At 41.9% G+C, this 21,656-nt stretch overlaps 3 protein-coding genes across 7 annotated transcripts in view; 2 read left to right on the forward strand and 1 right to left on the reverse strand.

Annotated features, from left to right (window-relative positions):
* Positions 1-4,705, forward strand: part of ERI2 (ERI1 exoribonuclease family member 2) — a 7,331-nt gene extending 2,626 nt beyond the window's left edge. The window contains 5 exon segments of the mRNA XM_072878388.1: positions 568-647; positions 1,306-1,350; positions 2,324-2,369; positions 2,581-3,684; positions 3,686-4,705. Coding sequence (XP_072734489.1) covers positions 568-647; positions 1,306-1,350; positions 2,324-2,369; positions 2,581-3,684; positions 3,686-3,925 — 1,515 coding nt within the window. The 3' untranslated portion in view covers positions 3,926-4,705.
* Positions 4,445-15,806, reverse strand: LOC140658834 (acyl-coenzyme A synthetase ACSM3, mitochondrial-like). 5 transcript variants are annotated; one of them, XM_072877744.1, is made up of 15 exons: positions 15,761-15,806; positions 14,212-14,458; positions 12,934-13,194; positions 12,192-12,402; positions 11,261-11,468; positions 10,892-11,035; positions 9,870-10,026; positions 8,824-8,903; positions 8,347-8,470; positions 7,743-7,823; positions 6,960-7,061; positions 5,743-5,870; positions 5,525-5,624; positions 4,940-5,059; positions 4,446-4,781 (listed from the first exon to the last, which is right to left on the reverse strand). In XM_072877744.1, the coding sequence occupies exons 3-15, from the start codon at positions 13,144-13,146 to the stop codon at positions 4,695-4,697; spliced, it is 1,755 nt and encodes a 584-aa protein (XP_072733845.1). In that variant the 5' UTR covers positions 13,147-13,194; positions 14,212-14,458; positions 15,761-15,806; the 3' UTR covers positions 4,446-4,694. The 5 variants fall into 5 exon arrangements, with proteins under 5 accessions (XP_072733847.1, XP_072733848.1, XP_072733845.1 ...); XM_072877743.1 differs by having other exon boundaries at positions 14,212-14,450; positions 15,761-15,805; XM_072877746.1 differs by lacking the exon at positions 6,960-7,061 and having other exon boundaries at positions 4,445-4,781; positions 14,212-14,450; positions 15,761-15,805.
* A 1,316-nt stretch (positions 15,807-17,122) lies between these two features.
* THUMPD1 (THUMP domain 1 NAT10 acetyltransferase adaptor) lies at positions 17,123-20,940 on the forward strand. The gene is made up of 4 exons (XM_072878158.1): positions 17,123-17,393; positions 17,789-17,969; positions 18,338-18,586; positions 19,184-20,940. Exons 1-4 carry the CDS (start codon positions 17,178-17,180, stop codon positions 19,510-19,512), a joined length of 975 nt encoding a protein of 324 aa, XP_072734259.1. The 5' UTR covers positions 17,123-17,177; the 3' UTR covers positions 19,513-20,940.
* Positions 20,941-21,656: the final 716 nt, after the last annotated feature.

Here is a 21,656-nt window from a genome sequence, read left to right on the forward strand (position 1 = left end):
CTTTCAAAGAGTGATCCAGGAGTCTACCTTTCATGACACTTGGAGCTTAGGCTCTTAACCTAGGTAGCAGAAGTAGGTCTCTAAAGATAAACAGCATTAATATTCCCCCTTTCTTGTGATCAAATGAGACACTGGGAGTAAGTAGCAATACTCACTTTTTCTCATTTAAAAAGAACTTATGCCAAATATATTAATGGCCATGCCTTTGCAATATGCAACAGTTTAAACATCTCAAGATATTATTTATAGTTGTAGTCTTCAATGTTGTTCTGTTAAGGCCTTCATCAATGTAAGCCATAAAGTGCAAATGAATGACTCCAGAGCTAAGACAGAATTGATTAGCTAAGACTGAGAGAAGGGATTCATGGTTCTTTCCATTCCAATTTGTAACAGGGTAAGTAAGTCACTTACTGTCTTATGCTTATTTATCCCAACTGTAAAATGAAGATACCTGACTTGCACAATTGCCTTGTGAGATTTATTATTCATAAGGTGATATTTCTGAAATGGTTTTCACTTCACTATGAAGAGGTCTGGAAATGCTTTATGTTAAACACCTTTCCTTAGGCCTGCTATAATAGGAAGCCTAAAGGGCTAAATGGTGCTTTGCAGGATTTGGGGATAGCTTTTGCAGGATGGGAACATTCTAGGAAGTATGATATGATGATCCTCATTTTAACATATGCATTTTTTATAAAGCTAAATAGCTACTATTTAGCTTTAGTTAGCTAAACTAAAGCAGCTAGTAACAGATAGTCATTACTCTAAATAGTAACTTATTTCCAGGTTATGCAATGTTCTGTCGACAAAAATATCAAAACAAGAAAGGCTAGATGCTTCAAAGATAAGAGTTTGTCATTTCTAACCTCATGCTTTATTTCTGAAATCTCTCCTAGTGCTATTGAGTGCATGTTCAACAAGATCAATCGCTGAATTACTAGGGCGCAAAAGAAAAGAGGCAGAGGAAGGATAAGGAAAATTGATTTTACCTGATTGATAGCTCTGGACAGCGTATTAGTGTAAGAGAATACCAGCACAATAAGAATTTATACACTATTAATAAAACAGAGCAAGGATTTTAAAAACTGTGGATATATATTCACCTCTACGGACTGGTCCTTCAGATGTTTCAGCACAGGGAATTTTTTACTTCTGCTTCCCTTTTTTGAACTAGATAACTATGTGTCAGAGCTCTGTGAATCCCTGTCATTTATGTAAGGCTTACCTAGATGACATTTTTCCTCCAGTAAGAACCATCCCCAGTAGTAGTTTAAAAAGATTACATTAATAAAACCATACTTTTGAAGGGTTGGATGATTCTCGGAATACTGCCCGTCTTGCTTGGAGGCTGATTTAGAATCATAGAATCAATCGTTTAGGTTGGAAAAGACCTTTAAGATCATCAAGTCCAACTGTTAACCTAGCACTGCCAAGTCCACCACTAACCCATGTCCCTTTAGCACCACACCTACATGTCTTTTAAACACCTCCAGGGATGGTGACTCAACCACTTCCCTGGGCAGCCTGTTCCAATGCTTGACAACCCTTCAGTGAAGAAATTTTTCCTAATATCCAATCTAAACTTCCCCTGGCGCAACTTGAGGCTGTTTCCTCTTGCCCTATCACTTGTTACCTGGGAGAAGAGGCTGACCCCCACCCGGCTACAACCTCCTTTCAGGTAGTTGTAGAGAGCGATAAGGTCTCCCCTCAGCCTCCGCTTCTCCAGGCTGAACAACCCCAGGTCCCTCAGCTGCTCCTCATCAGACTTGTGCTGCAGACCCTTCACCAGCTTCGTTGCCCTTCTCTGGACACGCTCCAGCACCTCAATGTCTTTCTTGTAGTGAGGGGCCCAAAACTGAACACAGTATTTGAGGTGCGGCCTCACCAGGGCCGAGTACAGGGGCACGATCACTGCCCTAGTAGTCCTGCTGGCCGCACTATTTCTGATACAAGCCAGGATGCTATCGGCCTTTTTGGCCACCTGGGCACACTGCCGGCTCATATTCAGCTGGCTGTTGACCAACACCCCCATGTCCTTTTCCGCTGGGCAGCTTTCCAGCCACTCTTCCCTAAGTGTTGCATGGGGTTGCTGTGACCCAAGTGCAGGACCTGACACTTGGCCTTGTTGAACCCCATACAATTGGCCCCAGCCCATCGATCCAGCCTGTCCAGGTCCCTCTGCAGAGCCTTCCTCCCCTCAAGCAGATCAACACTCCTGCCCAACTTGGTGTTGTCTGCAAACTTACTGAGGATGCACTCGATCCCCTTGTCCAGATCATTGATAAAGATATTAAACGGAACTGGCCCCAAACTGAGCCCTGGGGATTTGTGACGGATGTGTGCTGAAGGTTACTAAATCTTTGGATAAGGTTAGTAACTACTTAATATCTTCCCTTCTACTTGCTTTGTAGCCTGGAATACAGATGAAAGGTGAGGTATTCAAATAATAAACCCAGCATCTTGACTATGAATTGAACAGAACATCCCTAGGCTGATACGCTTATTAATTTTGTGCATTGATTCCTAAAACTTCTGGGTATTCACTTTCCAGAATCTCCTTTTGTTTACGGGACTCCCTAGGCACATCCGAAGAATAATTTAATTTCCAGAACGCTGACTATAAACTTCACTGACAAGACTCCACTGGGAAGTAACAGCAGACCTGAAACATCTAGAGACGGAACTTGCGAAACAAACTCTCTGGCTGAGAAAAAACACCATGGTATTGCTGGAATTAAGATAAATTCTAATGTACAAACTGAAGAACAACAGACCACTTGCATTGATTCCCCTGCAGACATCCACGCTGTACCTAGCAGCAGCTCAAGGACTGAGTTACATGCTCAAGCCCAAAGCTCTTTAGCAGCATCTACTGACAGATTTCTTGTTCCTCTTGAGCAGGCACAGCAATCTCACAGTACTGTATCAACAGGCATTCGGCAAGGATTGAGCAATGGACAACCTCTGAGTACAGCCAGATATAGTCCTCCAGTACATGGATCAGGACTAGTGCTCGTCTCCACTACCATCTCCTCAGTTAATATCTCCAACGAGGATATCAGTACTAGTTCTGATTGCTTATCTCTGTTGACTGACTGGGAAGATGTTGCTTTAATACCAGAATCTCAGTATGAACAAAATTCAGAATGTGTTCAATTCAAAGATGACTCAAGTACAGACATTTTAACAGTGTTTGAAGAGAAAACAATTCCAAAACAATTGGCTGTGATGAGTTCAGACAATCAAAGTTTGGAGGAAACCGTAGTACCTGTGGAACCTCTGAAATCTATAATTTACAAAAGTCCTGATACTATTATCTATAATGTAGGAACAGTACAAAGGCAGACTTCAAATTTTTCACCTTTTAAGTTATCATCTGCAAAGGTAAATGCTATTTCAGCACTATCGGCATTAATTGGAAATTGCTCTGCTCCTTCAGAGGTCCCTAAAAGAAAGCCAACTAGTCCAAAAACATTCTCACCAGCAAAAAAACAGTCTTTTGCTATATATCAAGAGAAAACCGCATCTTTTGATCATTCCTTACCTTTAAGAAGTTCAAATTTGTCCAAAGCGTCTCCTGCCATTCTGAACTTCACAGTCACTTTGAATCAGTCTGTAAGAGCTGTGAAAAATGGAAAACCAACTGCCCCTCTGAGTAACTGCGGTCGAAGAGCTAAAAAAGCTGTATGTGTCAAATGTTGGTCCAAATCATGGCAAAGCATTTTTTTGTTGTCCTGTTGGCAAGCACGAAGGTAATAAGAAAGGTTGTGGATACTTCAAGTGGGAATATGCGCTTCTAAAAGAGAAATCTAATGGTCTCACCCTGAATGCAGATGCTTTGACCTCTCTTGGAACTTATGCCAGTAATTTAAGAAATTCTTCCAACAAAAAATATTTGTGTCTTAGACCCTGTATGAGAACTTGAAAACTGATAATTTTTTTTGTCTGAATCTTAAACTCATTAAGTTGATCATGCTTAATATAATCAGGACAGTCAAATGATGTCAGATATATCTGAGAATGGGACAAAAATGACACTGCTTGGCTAACAGACAAAAATGGAAATTGCTCAAGCGTACAAAAATATCAATATATTATAAAGTATCTTGTTAATGAAGTGTGAGAGAACAGATAAAACTGTTAAGTGCCAAAATTAAAGTATGAGCAGCTGTTGCTATAAATCTTAAATTTCTGCTTTATCACGTATTTTAAATTCTTTACTAGTCCAGTCCTTAAAGAACATTTTAATGATACAGATTTTATTTGGACATTTTTTTCTAAATATACTTGTAATTATTATAACTAGCTTTTAAAAATGTATTTAGAGGTTGTCGCACTTCTCAAAAGTGATTCTTGAAGCAGGTGTTCTCTTAAACTCTTACTGGTTTTTTTATCCTTTAAATTAAATAAAGGTAAAATGCTGGTGACACTTTATTAAATACTTTATTTAATGCACATCACCTATTGTGCTCTTGACTACATGAGTCTTCCATGTCATTTGTATCAGTCTGCCTGCTTTTGTACTACTAGCTATTAGTATAGCACCTGGGACAGCCAAATGCTGGGAATCAGGTAAGAATTTACTCAAACCTTAACTAAAAAGGCTATAGTATAATGTCTTTTACTCTACGTTACTGTGTAAATCTGCAATATCTTACTTTGTAAAAAATCTTATAAAAAAGCAACAAGTACTTCTAATCTTTTCTCCACTCCTTCTGGCGCAGTTCATTTCTTCTGATCTTCCCACTAATAGTTTTTGGCAACTGTTGAACAAACTCCATCTATTGGAAAAGGGAGGAAATTGCAATACAAAATAAGATACAGTTTACCTAAATTTTTACTTTTTCTTAACCTCAGTGGCATAGACTTATAAGCCACATAACAATTAACACCCACTGTCTTATGGTAGAGAAAATTATTTAGGTCTTTGAGCACTCACCTTCCGAGGATACTTGTACGGAGCAGTAACTTTCTTCACATGGTCTTGTAGCTCTTTCATCATTTTTTCTGGATCATGTGAAGCATAGTCAGATGTTAAAACAACAAAGGCTTTCACCACCTAAAGAAGTTAGGCAGCAATGTTTTAAATGCCAGTGAGACAGTATTACACAACAGTAAGATTTGAAACTTTAACCAAACATTTGCTGACAAACTGCAGAGTAATGTACAGGGCAGGTACAGAAAGCCTTGCCAAAGTCTGCGGGTGCTCACTATTGCTCTGGACTGTGCAGGCAGTTTATATACATTTAATAAAGATGAAAAACTAAGTATTTGAATGACAGGGAAAGCTTCAAACGGTGCTTTTGTTATATTGGATTTGGGGCAATTGCCTTGGTCAGTTTTTTTTTTCCTGTGTGGATTCTCCAGTGTCTGATAGAGTAGAAATGATGACTTGAATTTACTCAGTTTTAATTTAAAAAAGAAAAAAAAATCCCTGGATAGACAAATCCCTTGGAAGTTGGGCTTTATTAGCTCTGGTATGCACAAAGCTATTTAAATATATAAGTTTGTTTATCTTGTTTACCTCTCCTCTGATGGGGTCTGGACTGCTGACAACTGCTGATTCCACCACTGCAGGATGCTCTATGAGGGCACTTTCTACTTCAAATGGTCCAATACGGTATCTTTAAGACAGAGGAAAGGTTTTTTACTTGTATTTGATAACACATAAACATAACTTCTCATCTGAATCATCTGTGTTATTCAAGTTCAACGATTTATTGTTAATCAGTCTTAAATTACCCCGCAGAATTAATGACATCATCAGCTCTTCCAACAAACCAGAAGTATCCATCCTCATCCATAATTCCCCTGTCTCCGGTGACATAAAAATCACCACGTATTGTTGCCTCTGTTTTCTCTGGATCATCCTAGGAAATATTAAATTGCATTTTACATGAAAACTACTTGAAAAATACATGAAATTGCATTCTAACATATTTAGCAGATAAGTTATGGTACTGTCAAATATTCCAAAATTTCAGCTTTTCAGACTAGTCCATACTGTGATCATGTGCATCAGATTCAAGTGGGACATTAATAATAGAGAATTATTAATTCACCATTACTAAGCTACAAAACTAGATATAAAATTCATAAATTGCAATAAATGAATAAAGTTTCACTACTTGTGACTGACTTAAAATTTTAATCGTAATATAGTATGCCCCCCAGCTTTAGAAACCACTGAAGGCTGAAAAAATACGTAGGCTTATGGAACTGAGAATTTGCTTTTAGGTGATTAGCCTTTAATGATGTCTTCCTTTGTATTTCTAGCACCTCCTATCCTGAGATTTTTTTTTTCACACCCAGAAAAGTTTTGGCTCAGCAGAGCGCTATTAATAAGCGGTCTTTCTACAGCCAATGCAACTGACTTCTGCAATAATTTTTCTAGGCAGTATGCATGGTGTTCCTTTCCCACACGCTCAGTACTGCTCAGAAGACCTGATTATAGGCTGATACTATCCACAAAATATTTAATAGGGTTTCCTGGTGTCAGAACTGAAAGCACTATGCATTTGTTCTACTGGTTGTTGACTGAAAATTCTAACCAACACGGAAAAAAGAAATGGAAAAATGTTGCCGTGCGTGAAACGCTCCATGAAGCTCAAATCTGGAGGGAAGGGATTTGAACAGTGTCCTACTTCTCAGATGGGTGCTCTAGCCCTTAAGCCAAAGAGTATTTTGGGATTAGGCGGTCCGTCAAACACTTCCCTTTTTATTAAGGAAATAACAATCAAAATAAAGTGGATTTTAACTTGCTAGGCAGGACAATCTCCTCGAACACGTAATTGTTTGTATAAGTATACCAAGCATCTGCAGGAAAAAAATGGAAATCCTTCTTTCCTCCCCACAGGACTTCAGACTGGTAAGCAGAGTATATGTAAATTAAATGGGGCATCAGATTCCTTGTGAGAGATTTAACAGGATATCTACTTTAACTGTAGAAATATTCTTACAGCATAGCAAGTAAAAAGAAAAAGCGATCTCGTAGGTTTTACTCTGATGGCAATATCTCCTTCTTTTCCAGGAGGCAGAATATTACTGTTTTCATCTATAATCTAAAAATAAACAAAATACAGTTTTATTAACTGGGAGCCAAATTTAAAAGCATTATATTAAGATTATAGAATCTTGGTGCACATTTAAAATACATAATCAAAGTATTTTTTTAATTGGGAAATTATTTGGAGCAGTAGGGGGTCTTACTCTGACAACTGAAGTGTAAGATTATTACTAATCCACTGTACTTTGCACTATGTCTTTTACCTGAGGAATGCCAAGTACTATGCAAACATGTAATGAAGTTAGTAAGACCCCAGGGAGGATCATAAGTAACAGGGTGGGAAAACTTAAGAATGAAAGATACTAAAAATCTTAACCCATATTGCAAATCGATCGGGTGCTAGAATCTGCTTCAGCAGTTTTGTTATCACCAAGAAACAACATTCACTCCCACTCTTCCTTAACTCAGTAATTTCATTTCTGTCATTGCCTCAGCGTTTGATATCTAACTGTCAGTTAGCAGTGGGTTGTAATCTATGTTGGTGAGGATGGTGCAACAGGGAAGTCAAATTGCTTATTTTGCACGCTCAGTTTAGGGCAGCAACATGCATTTCTTCACTCTTTCATTCACTGCTGAATGATGGTACATGGTACAACTCCATGTTAGAGCTTTCAAACCTCTTTAATGGAAAGTGATTATGCAAGAGAGAGAGACTGAGTCACCAGAGGTACGATACCTTGACATCATACCCTGGAGACGGCTTTCCCATAGAGCCAGGTTTGATTTTCATTCCCTTAAAATTTCCACAGATCAGCACCTGTAACAAGTGTTGCTGGGTTTGTTTTTTTTTTTTTAAATTAAACTGTAGCTTGTATATTCAATCTTTAGCTTAGGTTTAAAATACTCAGCTAATATTGTGTACTTCTATAAGAAATACTAATTGTCTTCATTATAATAATATACACAACAGTTAAACTCCTAGAAATAAACTATGCCCTCAGAATCACGCCCACAGCTCCACATAATGTAAGTGCTCTAAAGATAGATTCTAAAGCAGAATTTGGAATGCAGTGATGAGGAATATACCCCTTTTGTGTTAGTTCCCAATCCAAAGCCCACAGGAAATGAAAAACAGTCCTTGGGTTTTGGGTGAAGCTGTTATAATTGTTTTATGACTTACAAAAAATACATTTTTCCAGTGTTGCTTATTGCAATTGACTTTTCCCCTAAAAGTCATAACTCCGTATAATCATTTTAATAACTTTTTTTTGGCAACCTGAATAGAATTTATTGCTGTATCTGTAAAGCATACATTTTTACATTTGTAAAGCAGAACATACTGTTTCTGTCTGTCCATAGCCTTCATGAATATCTAGCCCAGTCTGCGCTTTCCATTCTCCCATCACATCAGCGTTGATTGGCTCCCCAGCACTCACACAGTGCCGCAGACTTTTGAACTTATAGCTTCGTGGGAAAGAGAAAACAAATAATTGGCAGTCACCTACCTGCTATGCCCCATTCACTACTGTATTCCTGTATTGTGGGGTTCTTTCTACGTAAGAACAAAATTTTTACTGAGTCCTATTCATTCCATTTGAACTGTATAGTGTTAAACAAATCTGAAAAAAAAGGTTAAGCTACCTCTAAATCTTTATTCTGACTTTGTTCCTAATACTTAAGATTCAAAATGTTGAGAAATACATGATCTGAGTTACTGTTATGCCATTGTAAATTTGGAATAAAATCAAGGTGAGATGAGTGTTTGGTCTAACTGTTTTGATCAAATACACCAACAAAGATACTCTGCTTTTGCTTACCTGGACAGTTTATGTTGCACAAACATTCGATAGGCAGTTGGAGGAGAACAGAAGACAGTTATGGGAAATCTTGACAGACTCTAGAGAATTTAGAATAAAAACCAGTAAATTTTGCCAATATACTGAAACCTGTAAGGTCCCATCTTCATTGTAAGAGATAATGTAACGATCTCTGCATCCAGCTTATGAAACACACAAACAAAATGTTAAGTGCCCTAAAAGCAGTTAGCCCTGTACTCACCGACACCAACACACAGCAGTTATGTTTAATTAGTTTCTTCTTCAAAACAGAATCTACATCATTTTACAATTAGTTCAACACACCGAAGTTTTTTGCCCTTGAAAGCTTTACAGTTTGTCTTGCAGAATTTCTTCATAATTGCAGTTTAGTAGAAAACAAGTAGAAAACAAGTGAAACCATATGGCTACTTTTTTAGATGCTCTGTAGGTGTACAACTGACAGTGTTCTTCAACATATCCTAATATTAACTAGCAATTTCCAGCCATCTAATTAATATGGATATGATGATAAAGTCATTCCATGTAAAATGAAACATGGTAGTCTTTTTCAAGTGATGAAAAGTTGTGTGTGGAGGATGTAAGAGAATATAATGGTGGTGCCTGTTGTCAAATAAATTAATCCTTGCTGCCTCTTCACTCCTTAACTTTGAATTACATGGTGCAGGCAACTGAAATTCTCATTCATCTGTTATTGCCACTTATTTTAATAACAACACCAAAGTGCTCCACAACTCCCAGAACAATTTCTTGTGTACTTCACTTTTAGGCCTAATAATGGATGTTTGTAGGTTTGTGCAGTCAAATCCAGAGCAGAGTATATGATGAAACTCTTTGGATGTCAAAAATGCTCTTGTTTTGGGGTACATATTTGCAGCACTCACTACTTAACTAATCATTTGGTTACTGCCTGGTGAAAGTTGTAACTGCGCTGCGTGCTGCCCCGTGCAGCACCAGGGGAAATGAAAAGCTGGGCAAAACCAGCCAGAGAGGATAGTGCTGTTTGTTGCCAGGCTCTCCTCACTTACCTCAAAGACAATGCTTGGGTCGAAGTGTGGCATCTTATGTACAAATACACATGCCCCTTGAATCCATGGCGAAAAAATGCTGCTCCAAGCTGACTTTGCCCAGCCCGTGTCTGATGTATTCCAAAATATATCTGAGGAAGTCAAGTCCAGCCAGTACCTGGTAACAGAAGGAAACGGTCCACAGTCTCTATTTGGCAGGAATAAGGCAAATATTAAAATATCAACAAGAGATATGTCAGTGAAGCAAACCTATCACTGGTTGTCTTGGGTAAATGGCAATTAAAAAAGGCTGAATGTCTGAGCAGGAGTAAGTCCCAGTCCCAGCATAGTGAGGATGTCATCAGGATAGACTGATGTTGCATTTTTCTAAGGGAAAAATTATACTGACAGAGAAGCTAACACCACCTCAGAACATGGTGTTGTATGAATATGTATGAGATTGCTGGGGTTTTGCTGAACTCATTTTTAGGGATGAGGATTTTTTTTGTTTGTTTATTTAATTCTAGTTTGGTATTTTCTGATTTGTTATTCTTTGCCTGTTAGAGTGAAGTTCACTGCCATATCAATTTTATAAACAATATTGCTTTATAAATTTAAAGATTCTGCACTATCAGCATTTTGTTCCTGGAGGAGCTGTGTCTAATCCAGACACCCATGAATTCAGAAGCCTAACAGACACATGTTTTTTTCCCTTTTATGGTACAGACTTCATAAACTTGTGCTGATGTTCAGTTCATGGGCAATCTATTAACTATACACAATGAAGAACTTACTTACCAAAAGTTAAAGAAAATGTTAAAAAGAAGTTAGTGACTATATGACTGCTACATTCTCTATAAACTAAGGCAACTGGACTCAAACTGCCTTGTTTTATGGAAAAAAACCCCACTTTTGGGGATGTAAAACAACTGCTGTTTTTTGAACTATTGAAACAAAAGCTTCTGGTAAAAAGCTTGTGTTTCTCTTCCTTCTTCTATGTGAGCGGCTACAGAAATATGTCTGATTTAAGGTGATAACTGTACCTTCCACTTGCTGTGAGGCCAATACCATAGCTGCTGTGGGAGTGTTCAGCCATTTTTGGAGATCCTGTAGTTCCACTGGTAAAATAGATGGCCATTGGATCTTGACACTTTGTGCTCACACAGTGGTGATCAGAAGGAGCATTTCTTAAAATAAGCAAAACAATTAATAAAGTGATTTGAAAGTGTGACTTACACATTTTTGAAAATATTTAACCAAAATAACTGTTGCAATCAAAGTGTCATAAACATTGATATTTTTCCTAAAAGGGTGAAAATATATTGGTATGTGCCAACATTTCCTATTCAAAACAAACCACTGTGCTTTTCTTTCATTATTGCCGTGGTGCTTTCACAGCGATATTTACTCACTTCAGGAGATCTTTAAAGTTCAGCCATCCTTCTCTGTGACCCTCTGACACAAGCAACTTGAATTTTAGAGACTGGCATTCAGCCCCAACTGAGTCTACAGCTGGTGCCACAGAATCATCCGTGATGATGCACTTTGCCTGGGATTTCTGCAGTCGATGAAGAATGTCCTTCGCTGTCAATTGCTGTGTGCCAGGAATCAGGACAGTTCCTAAAAGGAAGGAAGGGGAATGGGAAAACAGTCTCAACATTTAAGAATAACACCTGTACCGATGAGCAGACTTCAGCTTACTTTGTTCTTTTGAGTGGGACAGAGCTGTACGAAAAACAGGACTTGGCCCTACGTTTGTAAACATGCTGACTTCTTTGATGGATTAAATGCTATGTGAGGATTAGCACAAGGTAGCAAATATTATATTGATCATGGGACAATAAAAGAAATCAACAGAATAACTTTCCTTGTTCTGAAAACACTGTCCCTGGAACAAGTCTCTCTGGACTTGACTTCTTTACTGGTAAACACAGCCGTTGCCTCACAAGGTATACTGCTAGTGTTTGTGAGGCACCAAGACATTCTGGGTTGTAAATACTGGGAAGCTGAGTATTTAACAGATCCCACAGGGGAACATGTGAAACACTTGGTTAAGCGTGGGCTAATTTCACTGCAAGTTAGCAAGAGTGCATTTGTGATGTGTCACAAGTGCTGTAAAGAGAATGACAGAGGCACATGGACTCACAGCATTTCCTTAACAGCTGGAGCATGCACGTCCTAAAAGCACCACGAAGAAAACACTTGGCATGAAGAGTGTTTTTGACCAGCATGACACTAGTTCATCCTCATTAGCATGTTGGTAGTTCTGAGTGCATTAAATAGCAAGGATTGGTTTAAGTCACAATTTCTGTACCTATATACCATTTCTATGCTTTTACTAACCTGTTCTCATGCAAGCCACATTCACCAGCCACCACTCCAGGATCCGGGGCAGAATCAGAATAACTCTGTCTCCCCGTTGCAGACTGCAGGCATCAGAGAGTACATTTGCCACTTTTCTGGACAGCACTCCCAGCTCCTCAAAGCTCCACCTCACCTCTGCTCCGGCACCATCTACCCACCACAATGCAGGGTTTTTAGACCTTTTGCCCTCCTATAGAACAACAGGGTACAGTACAAATGCTTCATTTTAGGAACACACTACCTCTACCTTAAGTTTGAGGAAGAAAAGCATTAATCACTTATTCAGTACTGGAGAAATCTGGGGATGCAACAGAAATTTGCCACTGATTCCAAATGAGGCAGAGAACTCTCCCTTAGAAAGAACAGCCTATAAATGTAATCTAGGAAATTAAATTTGTATTCCTTTACTGAGTTCTTCATCTTACACTCTGAAGAGGATGTACAGTAATCAGCACAGAGAAAGAAGAATCTTTTTGGTTCAGGTCATGCCAACAAAGCAGCTGACGATTTCCTGGAGTTATTGATTAAACGAAAGAACTATTTGGACTTGTGGACAGGACAGCGTGTGGCTTAAGGGATCTACAGGTTCAAACTGCATGAGATGATCACCAGATTATAATCAGCACATAACCCCAATGTCTTGGTTATTGGATTGTCAGATACTCAGCATTAATGACCAGCATTAAATATTTCAGCATCAGAGAAGCCAAGTAACTATTACCTTTTCCACACTAGTCCATCTGTCCAGCACATCTTTTGCAAAGTTGAAGTACTCTGGCACCTCTGGTCTGTTCTGTTGCTTTATGGCTTCATAAGTCAAAGAGGCGTGAACTGGGTAGTACCGGCTGCAAAGTTGGAGAGATCTTCTCAGGGGAGCCCACAGGGACGTAGCACTTGGGATCTTCAGTAAAAAATGCACAGCAGCAAGAGACATAATAGTCTCTTCAAGGTTATTCCTTACTGATTCTCTCTCCAAGAAATGCTACAGTGACACAGATATAAACCTGGTATTAGCCATGCGGTTTCAGAACAGCTTTTACTACTACACAGTGGAATACACTGGAATAACAATCCCAAGAGTAACTGCTGAGGACAGTTCCAGTTCAGCTATTGTCTGGCTCCTGCTCTCCAGTGACCATCATGCAGCTGAGATCCCCACCCTGCATTCAACGGCAGCACTCAACCTTGTCACTGTGGCATCTTTCCTAATTCACATTCCTTTCCTTCCTACAAGCCCCGCTAATCTTGTAGATCACATTTCAGTTGCCTTATGCAGCAGAGACAAACATTACCCAAGCACTTCAACTCTGACTTATGTAAATGAAATGTGTGCTACTGATTGACAACACAGAAGTAACAGCATGGACCAAGATGTTGCACAGATAATCCAGCAATCGTGCATTAATTACTAGCTGACCACAGTGTTACTTGGTACAAAGATATTTCCATTTTTTCTAGTTTATCAACACTGGGGATATACTGGCTGCCAGGAATGAAATGAATGTAGCAAAGTCCTGAAAAGATTCCAAGTATTGATGCTTTAAACATTATTTTGATGTGTGGTCAGCAAAAAGCATCATTTTATGAGACAGGGAAACTTTAAAAGACGCCCTGAAAAAGGATCCAAAATGCAGAGCCTTACTTCTCAAAGAGTCAACTTAGCAGGAAGTCTGAAAACTCTGAAGTCATTATTTTCATGCATTGTCAACTATCTTTTATTTACAAAATAATATAAACACTGCTAGTTCCTTACTGAATTAATAACTATCCAGCTGTAAAATCATGTGATTTTAGTGATTCAGTGAAGCAAAGGGACATTTTTTGGATCTGTAACATTCAGTCTGCATATGACAAACACAGGAGAGAAACCCAGCCAAATGAAAGACAGAGGGACAGTGAGAAGAGGGAATGTGGACAGACAAGAGGCATATCAGTAGTGTTGCAGTGCCAGAGAATGTCCTGTCCAGCAGCTTGCAGGGGTGGGTGGAGGGTCAGTTACCTTGTCAAAAGACTGTCAATCCCAATTTACTGCCTCTCTGCCTTGCACCGAAGTGGAGCCCTCTCAGTGCTTGGATGTGTCGCAGCTTTGACTCCTTACATAGATCTCAGACTCCTGACCTTGTGTCCGCTCTTGCACTGTTACTGTGTTCAGCAACCGACTCCTGTGTTCTTTATGTGTACTTTGAACTCACACAAGGGGCAGCCAAGTCCAGCCCAGCGAGAAGAGCTGATAGGTTTCTGCAGAGCTCAGAGAGGAGGTAGAAAGTGAGAGTCCCAAATCTCTCCCTTTTCCTTCTCCTCCCCTCTTCCCATGCACCCGCCCACGGAGGAACACAGTCCTAAGACCTTGCTACAGCCAAGCCACATCTCTTATGCTCTGGCTGGGGCAACACAGTGAGCAACAGCCTTGCGATTGGCTTTGTGACTGCACTGCTCAGCTGGTAGCTTGGGGTTCCTCAGGTAACCACAGCAGTTCAGGCACGATAACAGTGAGCATCCTAGAATGCTGCAGCTGGTGCCTAAACCAGCTTAGTTAATGCATACTCTGGAGACTTGTGAGCTTTTATGAGGGCTTTGCCTCATGTTTGGAGAACAAACAGTTATGTGGTGCTCCAGCACTGCTGCCTCCTCTGCTCTGCTCCCATGGGAGAGGCAGAAGGGAACATGTGCCATCCCCTCTGCCACCCAGGCCACAGCCCAGCATCACTGCACAGCCCCTCTCATGACTCTGGGCATGGCTATGGCATTGGTGCGTGCCTCCACCTTCAGCCTCTCCTGCGAGGATGTCACTCACTGGGGAGCTAGTGATGGCTGTAGCTTAAATTGGGGCATCAAGATTCATAAGAGTTTGGCTGCCAGAGCCCTAAACTGCTCCTGCTGTATCTCCATCCTCAAACCGTGGCTCTAAGGTCAGCAGAGAGATTGCTAACACCCATCTGTGTCTTTGGGGCAGAACAGTCCTCTGGGTGCTGATCAACAAGGGTGATGCTGCGGTCTTCCCTGGCACATAGGTCCTGTACTTTTGCCAGGACTCCCTCCTGGGGTTCTGCCCCCGTCTGTTTGTAAACAGCACACTCAAAAGAGATGTTAACCAGCTCCCTGAAATGTTCATTGCAGCAGAAAGAAACGGATTCAAAACAGGTTCCCCCAAACAACAAAGCTGCTCTCTGCCTAGCGGTAAAGGGAGACCTGCAGTCAATCTGCAGCAGTGACACTTTAAACAGCTCTTTGAAATGCATGCGACGAAATCCTCCCAGAGGAAAGGCAGATGAACAGCCTTAAAGGGATTCCCGACCCAGAAGATCGTATCACCCCAGAGGAGGCACGAACGTTAAGAGAAAATGACAGCAATGGCTTGTGATAAGAGTCAGCAAATGTGCCAGGAATAGGCAGGCAAGAAGGTTTCCATTTTAGGAAGAAAACCATAATTTCCACAGTGACCTAACCTGTAACCTGTTCTTTTGTTAGGGCATATAACTAATTTCCAGAGCACTGATGGGTATTTTCGAGTCCCCCAGCACTCTTCACCACAGAAGTATCCTACTTACATTCTGAGCGGTTAATTGCATTTCCTCACAGCTGCTCGGAGAAATTCTTCCTTGTGTTTCAAACATGTCCTGACATGCCCAGCTCCAGAGACTATCACTATAATTCACCACAACTTTTGAGTCTTTCACACAACCTGCGAAGATTTAGTGACTTCTAATTTATGTGTGGTCAATAATCCCACCAATGTCTAACAATTGCTGTAGAATTATATGACCCTCAAAGGCTTTGCAGGAACAAAGCTTCAGATAGGATGTAAACACCACCTCTTGTTGCAGCTGTAGTTGATAAATACTTCCATCAATTAATGAAGTTTCCTTTTTTCCTACTTTAGCCCAACTGGATTCTCTGGATGTAAATAATGTGATAGCCCTGCCCCTAGTGAGGCCTCCTTAGCTGTCTCCTCTACCTGCTTTCACAAAACGTTGAGGAACTTAATTTCCCCCCAGTTAATTGTCCAAGAAGCTCAAGAGTTACTGCAGGGAGAGGAGGCCCTTACGGAAAGTGATGCATAGAGACACCTTCCTTTAGAAACCTCGCTACGGGCCGTGTTTTTTCTGCCAGCACATGTTCTCTAGTATCTCTGGCCTAAGATTACCAGTATAAAAAGCTCCTGTTTCAGCTGGTCGCTTTACACCATGACACCTTCACGAGTTAGGCAGGAAGCTGGGGAAGCGTCCGCAGCCCAGCTCTCCCTCCGCAGGCGTGTATGGGTCGGTGTTCGACGCACCAGTGTGGAGCAGGACAGAGGTCCAGTCGCTCCCCCGCCCTTCAGCAAGCGCCCGTCCTCTCCTCTCCCCAGCCCAGCGTTTCTCTCAATTCTGGAATCATTAACACAAGCCCAGACTTCAGTCCTGGAACTGAAGTTCAGCGGAAGAGAAAGCACCGAGGGCTACAAGTGAGTGAGCCTGGCCACAGCTGGGCACGCCGAGTCCAGAGCGTTGTGCCTGGGGAAACGCTCAGCCTCCCCCCGGCACGCGTAGTCTGAGGTGAACTGTAATTTTCAAGGATGGGTTTCTGGTTTTGGGTTTTTTTTTTTTTTTTTTTTTTTTTTACCGCCGAGGGCACTGCACTGCCTACAGCAACACCGGCCGTGAGAGGAGCCTGGAGGCCGGCTGAGGGCCTCGCTGGGGACCCTACCCGCTGCCGGGGCTCGGCTTCCCCGGAGCAGCACGGCAGCGCACCGGCCTGCGCCCCGCCTCCCCGGGCCCGGCGGGAGGGCTCGGGCTCGGGCTCGGGCGCCCGCTGGCTCCCTCGGCGCTCGCCGGCGGGGCTGTGAGGGGGCGGCCGCCGCTCGACGCCGGGCCGCGGGGCGGCGCCGTGCCCCGGCGGGCGGGCGCTAGGGCCGGGCGCGGCGGGCGGCGCGGCGCTGACGCCATCGCGGCGCGCGGCGGCGGCGGCAGCAGCGGGTGGCGGTCGATGGCCGCGGCGGAGCCGGCGGCGCGGAAGCGGCGGCCCAAGGGGCACTTCGCGGCGGCGGCGGGGCGGGCCAAGCGGCCCCGCGGCGGCGGGCGGCAGCTGGAGGCCGGCATGCGCGGCATCCTCATCACCTGCAACATGAACGAGCGCAAGTGCGTGGGGGAGGCCTACAGCCTCCTCGGCGAGTACGGGGACCTGCTCTACGGGCCCGAGCAGGTGCGTGCGGGCGGGCCCGGCCGGTCGCTCGGTGCTGGGCGGGAGGCGGCCCTGAGGCCGGGGAGCGCGGCCCTGCGCGGTATGAGCCGCCCCCCGCAGCTCCTGCCTGCCGCTCCCCGCAGCCTGGCAGTGCTGACGCCGGGGGGGCGGGGCGAGCAGCGCCATGAGGCCTCCTCTCCTTTTCTGTATGTAAAAAAACTGTCTGCGGTCACCACGCACGCCAAAGTGCCGGTTTCTGTAAGCACACCCCGGCGCAGCCCTGCGGGTTGGCCGGAGGAAAGGCCCCTGCCCGTCTCCTCCAGACCCCTGGGCGCGGTAGTGCCTTGCTGCCGGTTTTTGAGTTGCGGGCACTGTTGCTCTGCACTCGCCGAACAAGAGACCTGCCTTGTGTGAAGTTTTCAGATCACGAGGAGCGGCTGTCTGGAAGCGAGAGGGAGGAGGATGAGGACGATGTTGAGGCTGCCCTGAAGAAGGAGGTCGGCCAGATCCGCGCCTCGACGGAGCAGAAGCTGCGGCGGTTCCAGTCGGTGGAGAGCGGCGCCAACAACGTCGTCTTCATCAGAACCCGGGGCATAGGTGGGACGTCAGCCGACGCTGCGTAATGCTGTGGGGATAAGCTGCTCTGAACAGTGTTAGTAACAGGCCACAGAGCGTGACTTCCAAGAAAGTCGTGTATACCAAACAAATATAGGGTTTCCCCTTCCCTTTGGCATTGCCACTGAATTTTGTCATTAGCGGAGTCGCTAAAGCAAGAGGAATTTGCTTTGACAAAATAATCTTTGATTATCCAGTTTTGATATAGTAAAACAACTCTTTACAGAAAAGGATTTGAGGCTGACAGCAGTGCAGCCAAGCGTGTATTTCCCCAGCTTATTATTTAGAGGGGGGAAGAAGGGAGAAACTGCCTTCAGTTTGTTTCTCATATCTAGCTGTTTTTCTTGTAGAACCTGAGAACCTGGTGCACCATATATTAAAGGATATGCATGCCACTAAAAAGAAGAAGACAAGAGTCATTCTGCGCATGCTGCCCATTTCTGGAACTTGCAAGGCTTTTATGGAGGATATGAAAAAATACACGGAAACGTTTTTTGAGCCTTGGTTTAAAGCCCCTAATAAGGGTACTTTTCAGATTGTTTACAAAGCTCGTAATAACAGTCATATGAGTAGGGAAGAAGTAATTAAGGAATTGGCAGGTATGTATGGATTTCACACAGAACTAAGAACAAGTATATAAGCAGCCCACAACTGCATGCATAACTTAGGTCAGATTATTAAAAGTGGTCTTAATGGGCATACATAGTTGTTGCTTAAAATCTGTATGTTGAATTACAAAAGCTTCTCTTAAGACTTAAAGAAGCTTGACATCAATATTCCTTGTTGGTGTTGATGTCTTAAGAAACAACAAGCAGCGGAGAGTACAGCGTTGAATATAATTTGGAGTGTCAGTTGTATGTGCTTTGAAATGACTGCTATCAGGCTTTCTCTCTGGATGCTATGTTGAAATAATGTGTTACTATTTCCACTGAATATATGACTCGGAAAATAGCTCCACCTTACTCGAGTATTTTGTTTCTTGATGGGATAGGTTTTCAATTACTTCAGTCCTATTGGTGGTATATTCTAAGAGTCCTGCTGTGTTCTGCTATTTTAAGCCATTACAAAAGTGCGTAATTGGTTACAACTACAGGGGATGTTGCCTTCTCTCTCTTAACTTTTATCCTTTCAATAGGGCATGCTTATGCTCTGAAACAGTTTTTCCAGCATCTTTTAAACTACATCTTGTTTTACAGGAATTGTGGGCAGCCTCAATCCAGAAAACAAAGTCGATCTTAATAACCCACAATATACAATTGTGGTGGAAATAATAAAAAATGTCTGTTGCTTGAGTGTGGTGAGAGACTATGTTCTGTTAAGAAAATACAATCTACAGGAGGTGGTGAAGAGCAACAAAGAAGACACACAACAAAACCCATCAAGTCTGACAGAAGACCAGAACTCGAAGGTAGTAAAACCAGAAACTGAGGAGGAGGAGAAGAGCTCAAAAGAAGTAGAACAAGAGAACAAGAATCAAGGTGAAATAGAAGCTGAGCCCAAGGGGAATGATGCGCTGACAGTGTAGAAAATGTGGTAGAAGGGAAAGATAAACACAATTGAAACCTATTAAAAAAAGTTGCCCTAGAGTTCTGAAAGGGCATTTTAAAGAGGAGAGTGGGTTTTGTTTTGAAATCTTGTTTTTAAAATCCACGTGTGAGAATTTTAATGCTTGTTGCAGGTGGAGCTGACATTACAGCAGATGTAAGAGTGCTCAAGAGTGCATCACCTTTCTGGTGAAGCTTGCTGTCATTCTTCTACAGCTTTGTTCTGCATTGCCTTTACCTAGCACAAAAAGCACATGTGTGTGCATGCATATGTAAGTGTGGCCATCCTGACATATATTGACTCTCCTTTGTTACGTCTGATGGCTACAGAAATCAAAAGGCAGTGCAGAATCAGCTCTATCAGGAAGTATTGACAGAAGTGAGAGATCTGGAAAAGACAGTTGCTTGCAGAGGGTTTTTAAGGAAGTGATCTGACAACTTGTGTGACTGCAGAACTCAGATACATTTTTCTGTGTGAACAACAGCATGAGCTAAAACTGATCATTTCCTGTATGATGGAGGGGTTTTTTTATATATATATATATATACACACACGCATCGCTCTACAAGGATATTCTAAGTCTTGAAAGTGAATGGGAAGAACTGCTATGATCAAAATACTTGAATACTATGAGACGATTTAGAGTAATAAATTTGACTGTTTTAGAACAGTGGAAGTACAATGCAGGCATTGCAGATAGTTTTAGCAAAAACAACATGTGTGTTTACATTAGCTGTGTATACAGCATTTATAGGAAATGCTGTAGTCACTGAACAGAATCCTTTTGAGTAATTTCCTGCAAATAGCCTTTTGCTGCTCTTTCCAAATCCTTGGGGGATTTTATAAAGTCTTTTTTTATCTTTATTTTTTTCTTAGGTCTCAAAATTTGAATTTAAATACTGCTTGGAAACTTCTTATGAAAGAAGCTCTCCATTATACCATACTGGATAAGGGGAATTAAGTTTAATTTTTGGTACAGTTTTAGCTTTACAGTATTAATTTTGTTTCAGACTGAAAGTAATGTTAGTGAGTCTTTCTGTTGTCCATTTGTTACAGCAGCTTTTTTGATATCCCAGTGACTTTTAAAAAACAACCAAAACCATTGCAGCTATAACCTGCTTTCCAGTAGAGCTTTGAGTATGCTTCCTGTACAACTGTCTAGCTTTAGTATTTCATTTCTAGCATAAAAGCCTGTGGGTTGCTAATGGGAAAAGACTCATCCTGAAGAACACCACTTGTTACTTGTCTTGGTGTAGTGAAAAGGATGTGTTCAAGTCTCTCAACAGTGTTTAATTTATATCTTCCTCTTCTCTCAAAATTGTTTAGAAGTTGGAAAATTAAGATGACTTTTTCCCTAGTCCTGTCTCCCTTACCACCCATTTATTAAAACTTGGCTTTCTTACCTCCATCGGTGTTTTCTTTAAATTTTAAAGCTTTTTGTGTGTGGATTAAAAACAGCAATGTCAAAGGTCACAGATTGAAAAGAACCATTTGAGACCAGGCACAAAGGCCAACAGTGAATGTTTATTGGTGGCTGATGTCCGTCATCACGATTCAGGACAGCCTGCTTATATTACTAAGGACAAAGACAGACTCATGGATAGTTTGTGTGGGTTTTTTTGGTTGGTTGTTTTTTTTTTTCCTACTCTCTCTCACTCATCTGTGTCTACAGGACCTACAGGTCTTCAGAAGAAACTGCTGAATAGCTACCATCCATTTGTCAAGCCTCTGCCTCACATTTAGATGCTGCCTATGCTGCAGTCTTAAAGATGTCTGCATTCTTTTACTTCTGAGTTGTCATAATTTGCACTTACTGAACATTCATTGTGAACACATTAATTCCTAAGTCTTAAGGCTTTCAAGATTCATACAAGCAGGGTGCTTAATTTGGATGCATGCAAGATCTATGGCCATTTCTGGGAACTTCATTACATACTGTCAGGTTTTCCTCATTAATAAGCCTCTGAATGAACACACTGCTCCTTCACCTGGTAATCACTTACTTCTACTTGTACCGTAATTCTGAAAAGCATTAGGTGGCTGGAAGATATGTTTGCATATGCCTTGCTAAGTAGGCTCGATTTTTGTTAAGCAAGAATGCAAGCACTTAAAAACCATACAGTT

Source organism: Ciconia boyciana, chromosome 13 (assembly GCF_034638445.1).
Source record: "Ciconia boyciana chromosome 13, ASM3463844v1, whole genome shotgun sequence".
Taxonomy (NCBI): domain Eukaryota; kingdom Metazoa; phylum Chordata; class Aves; order Ciconiiformes; family Ciconiidae; genus Ciconia; species Ciconia boyciana.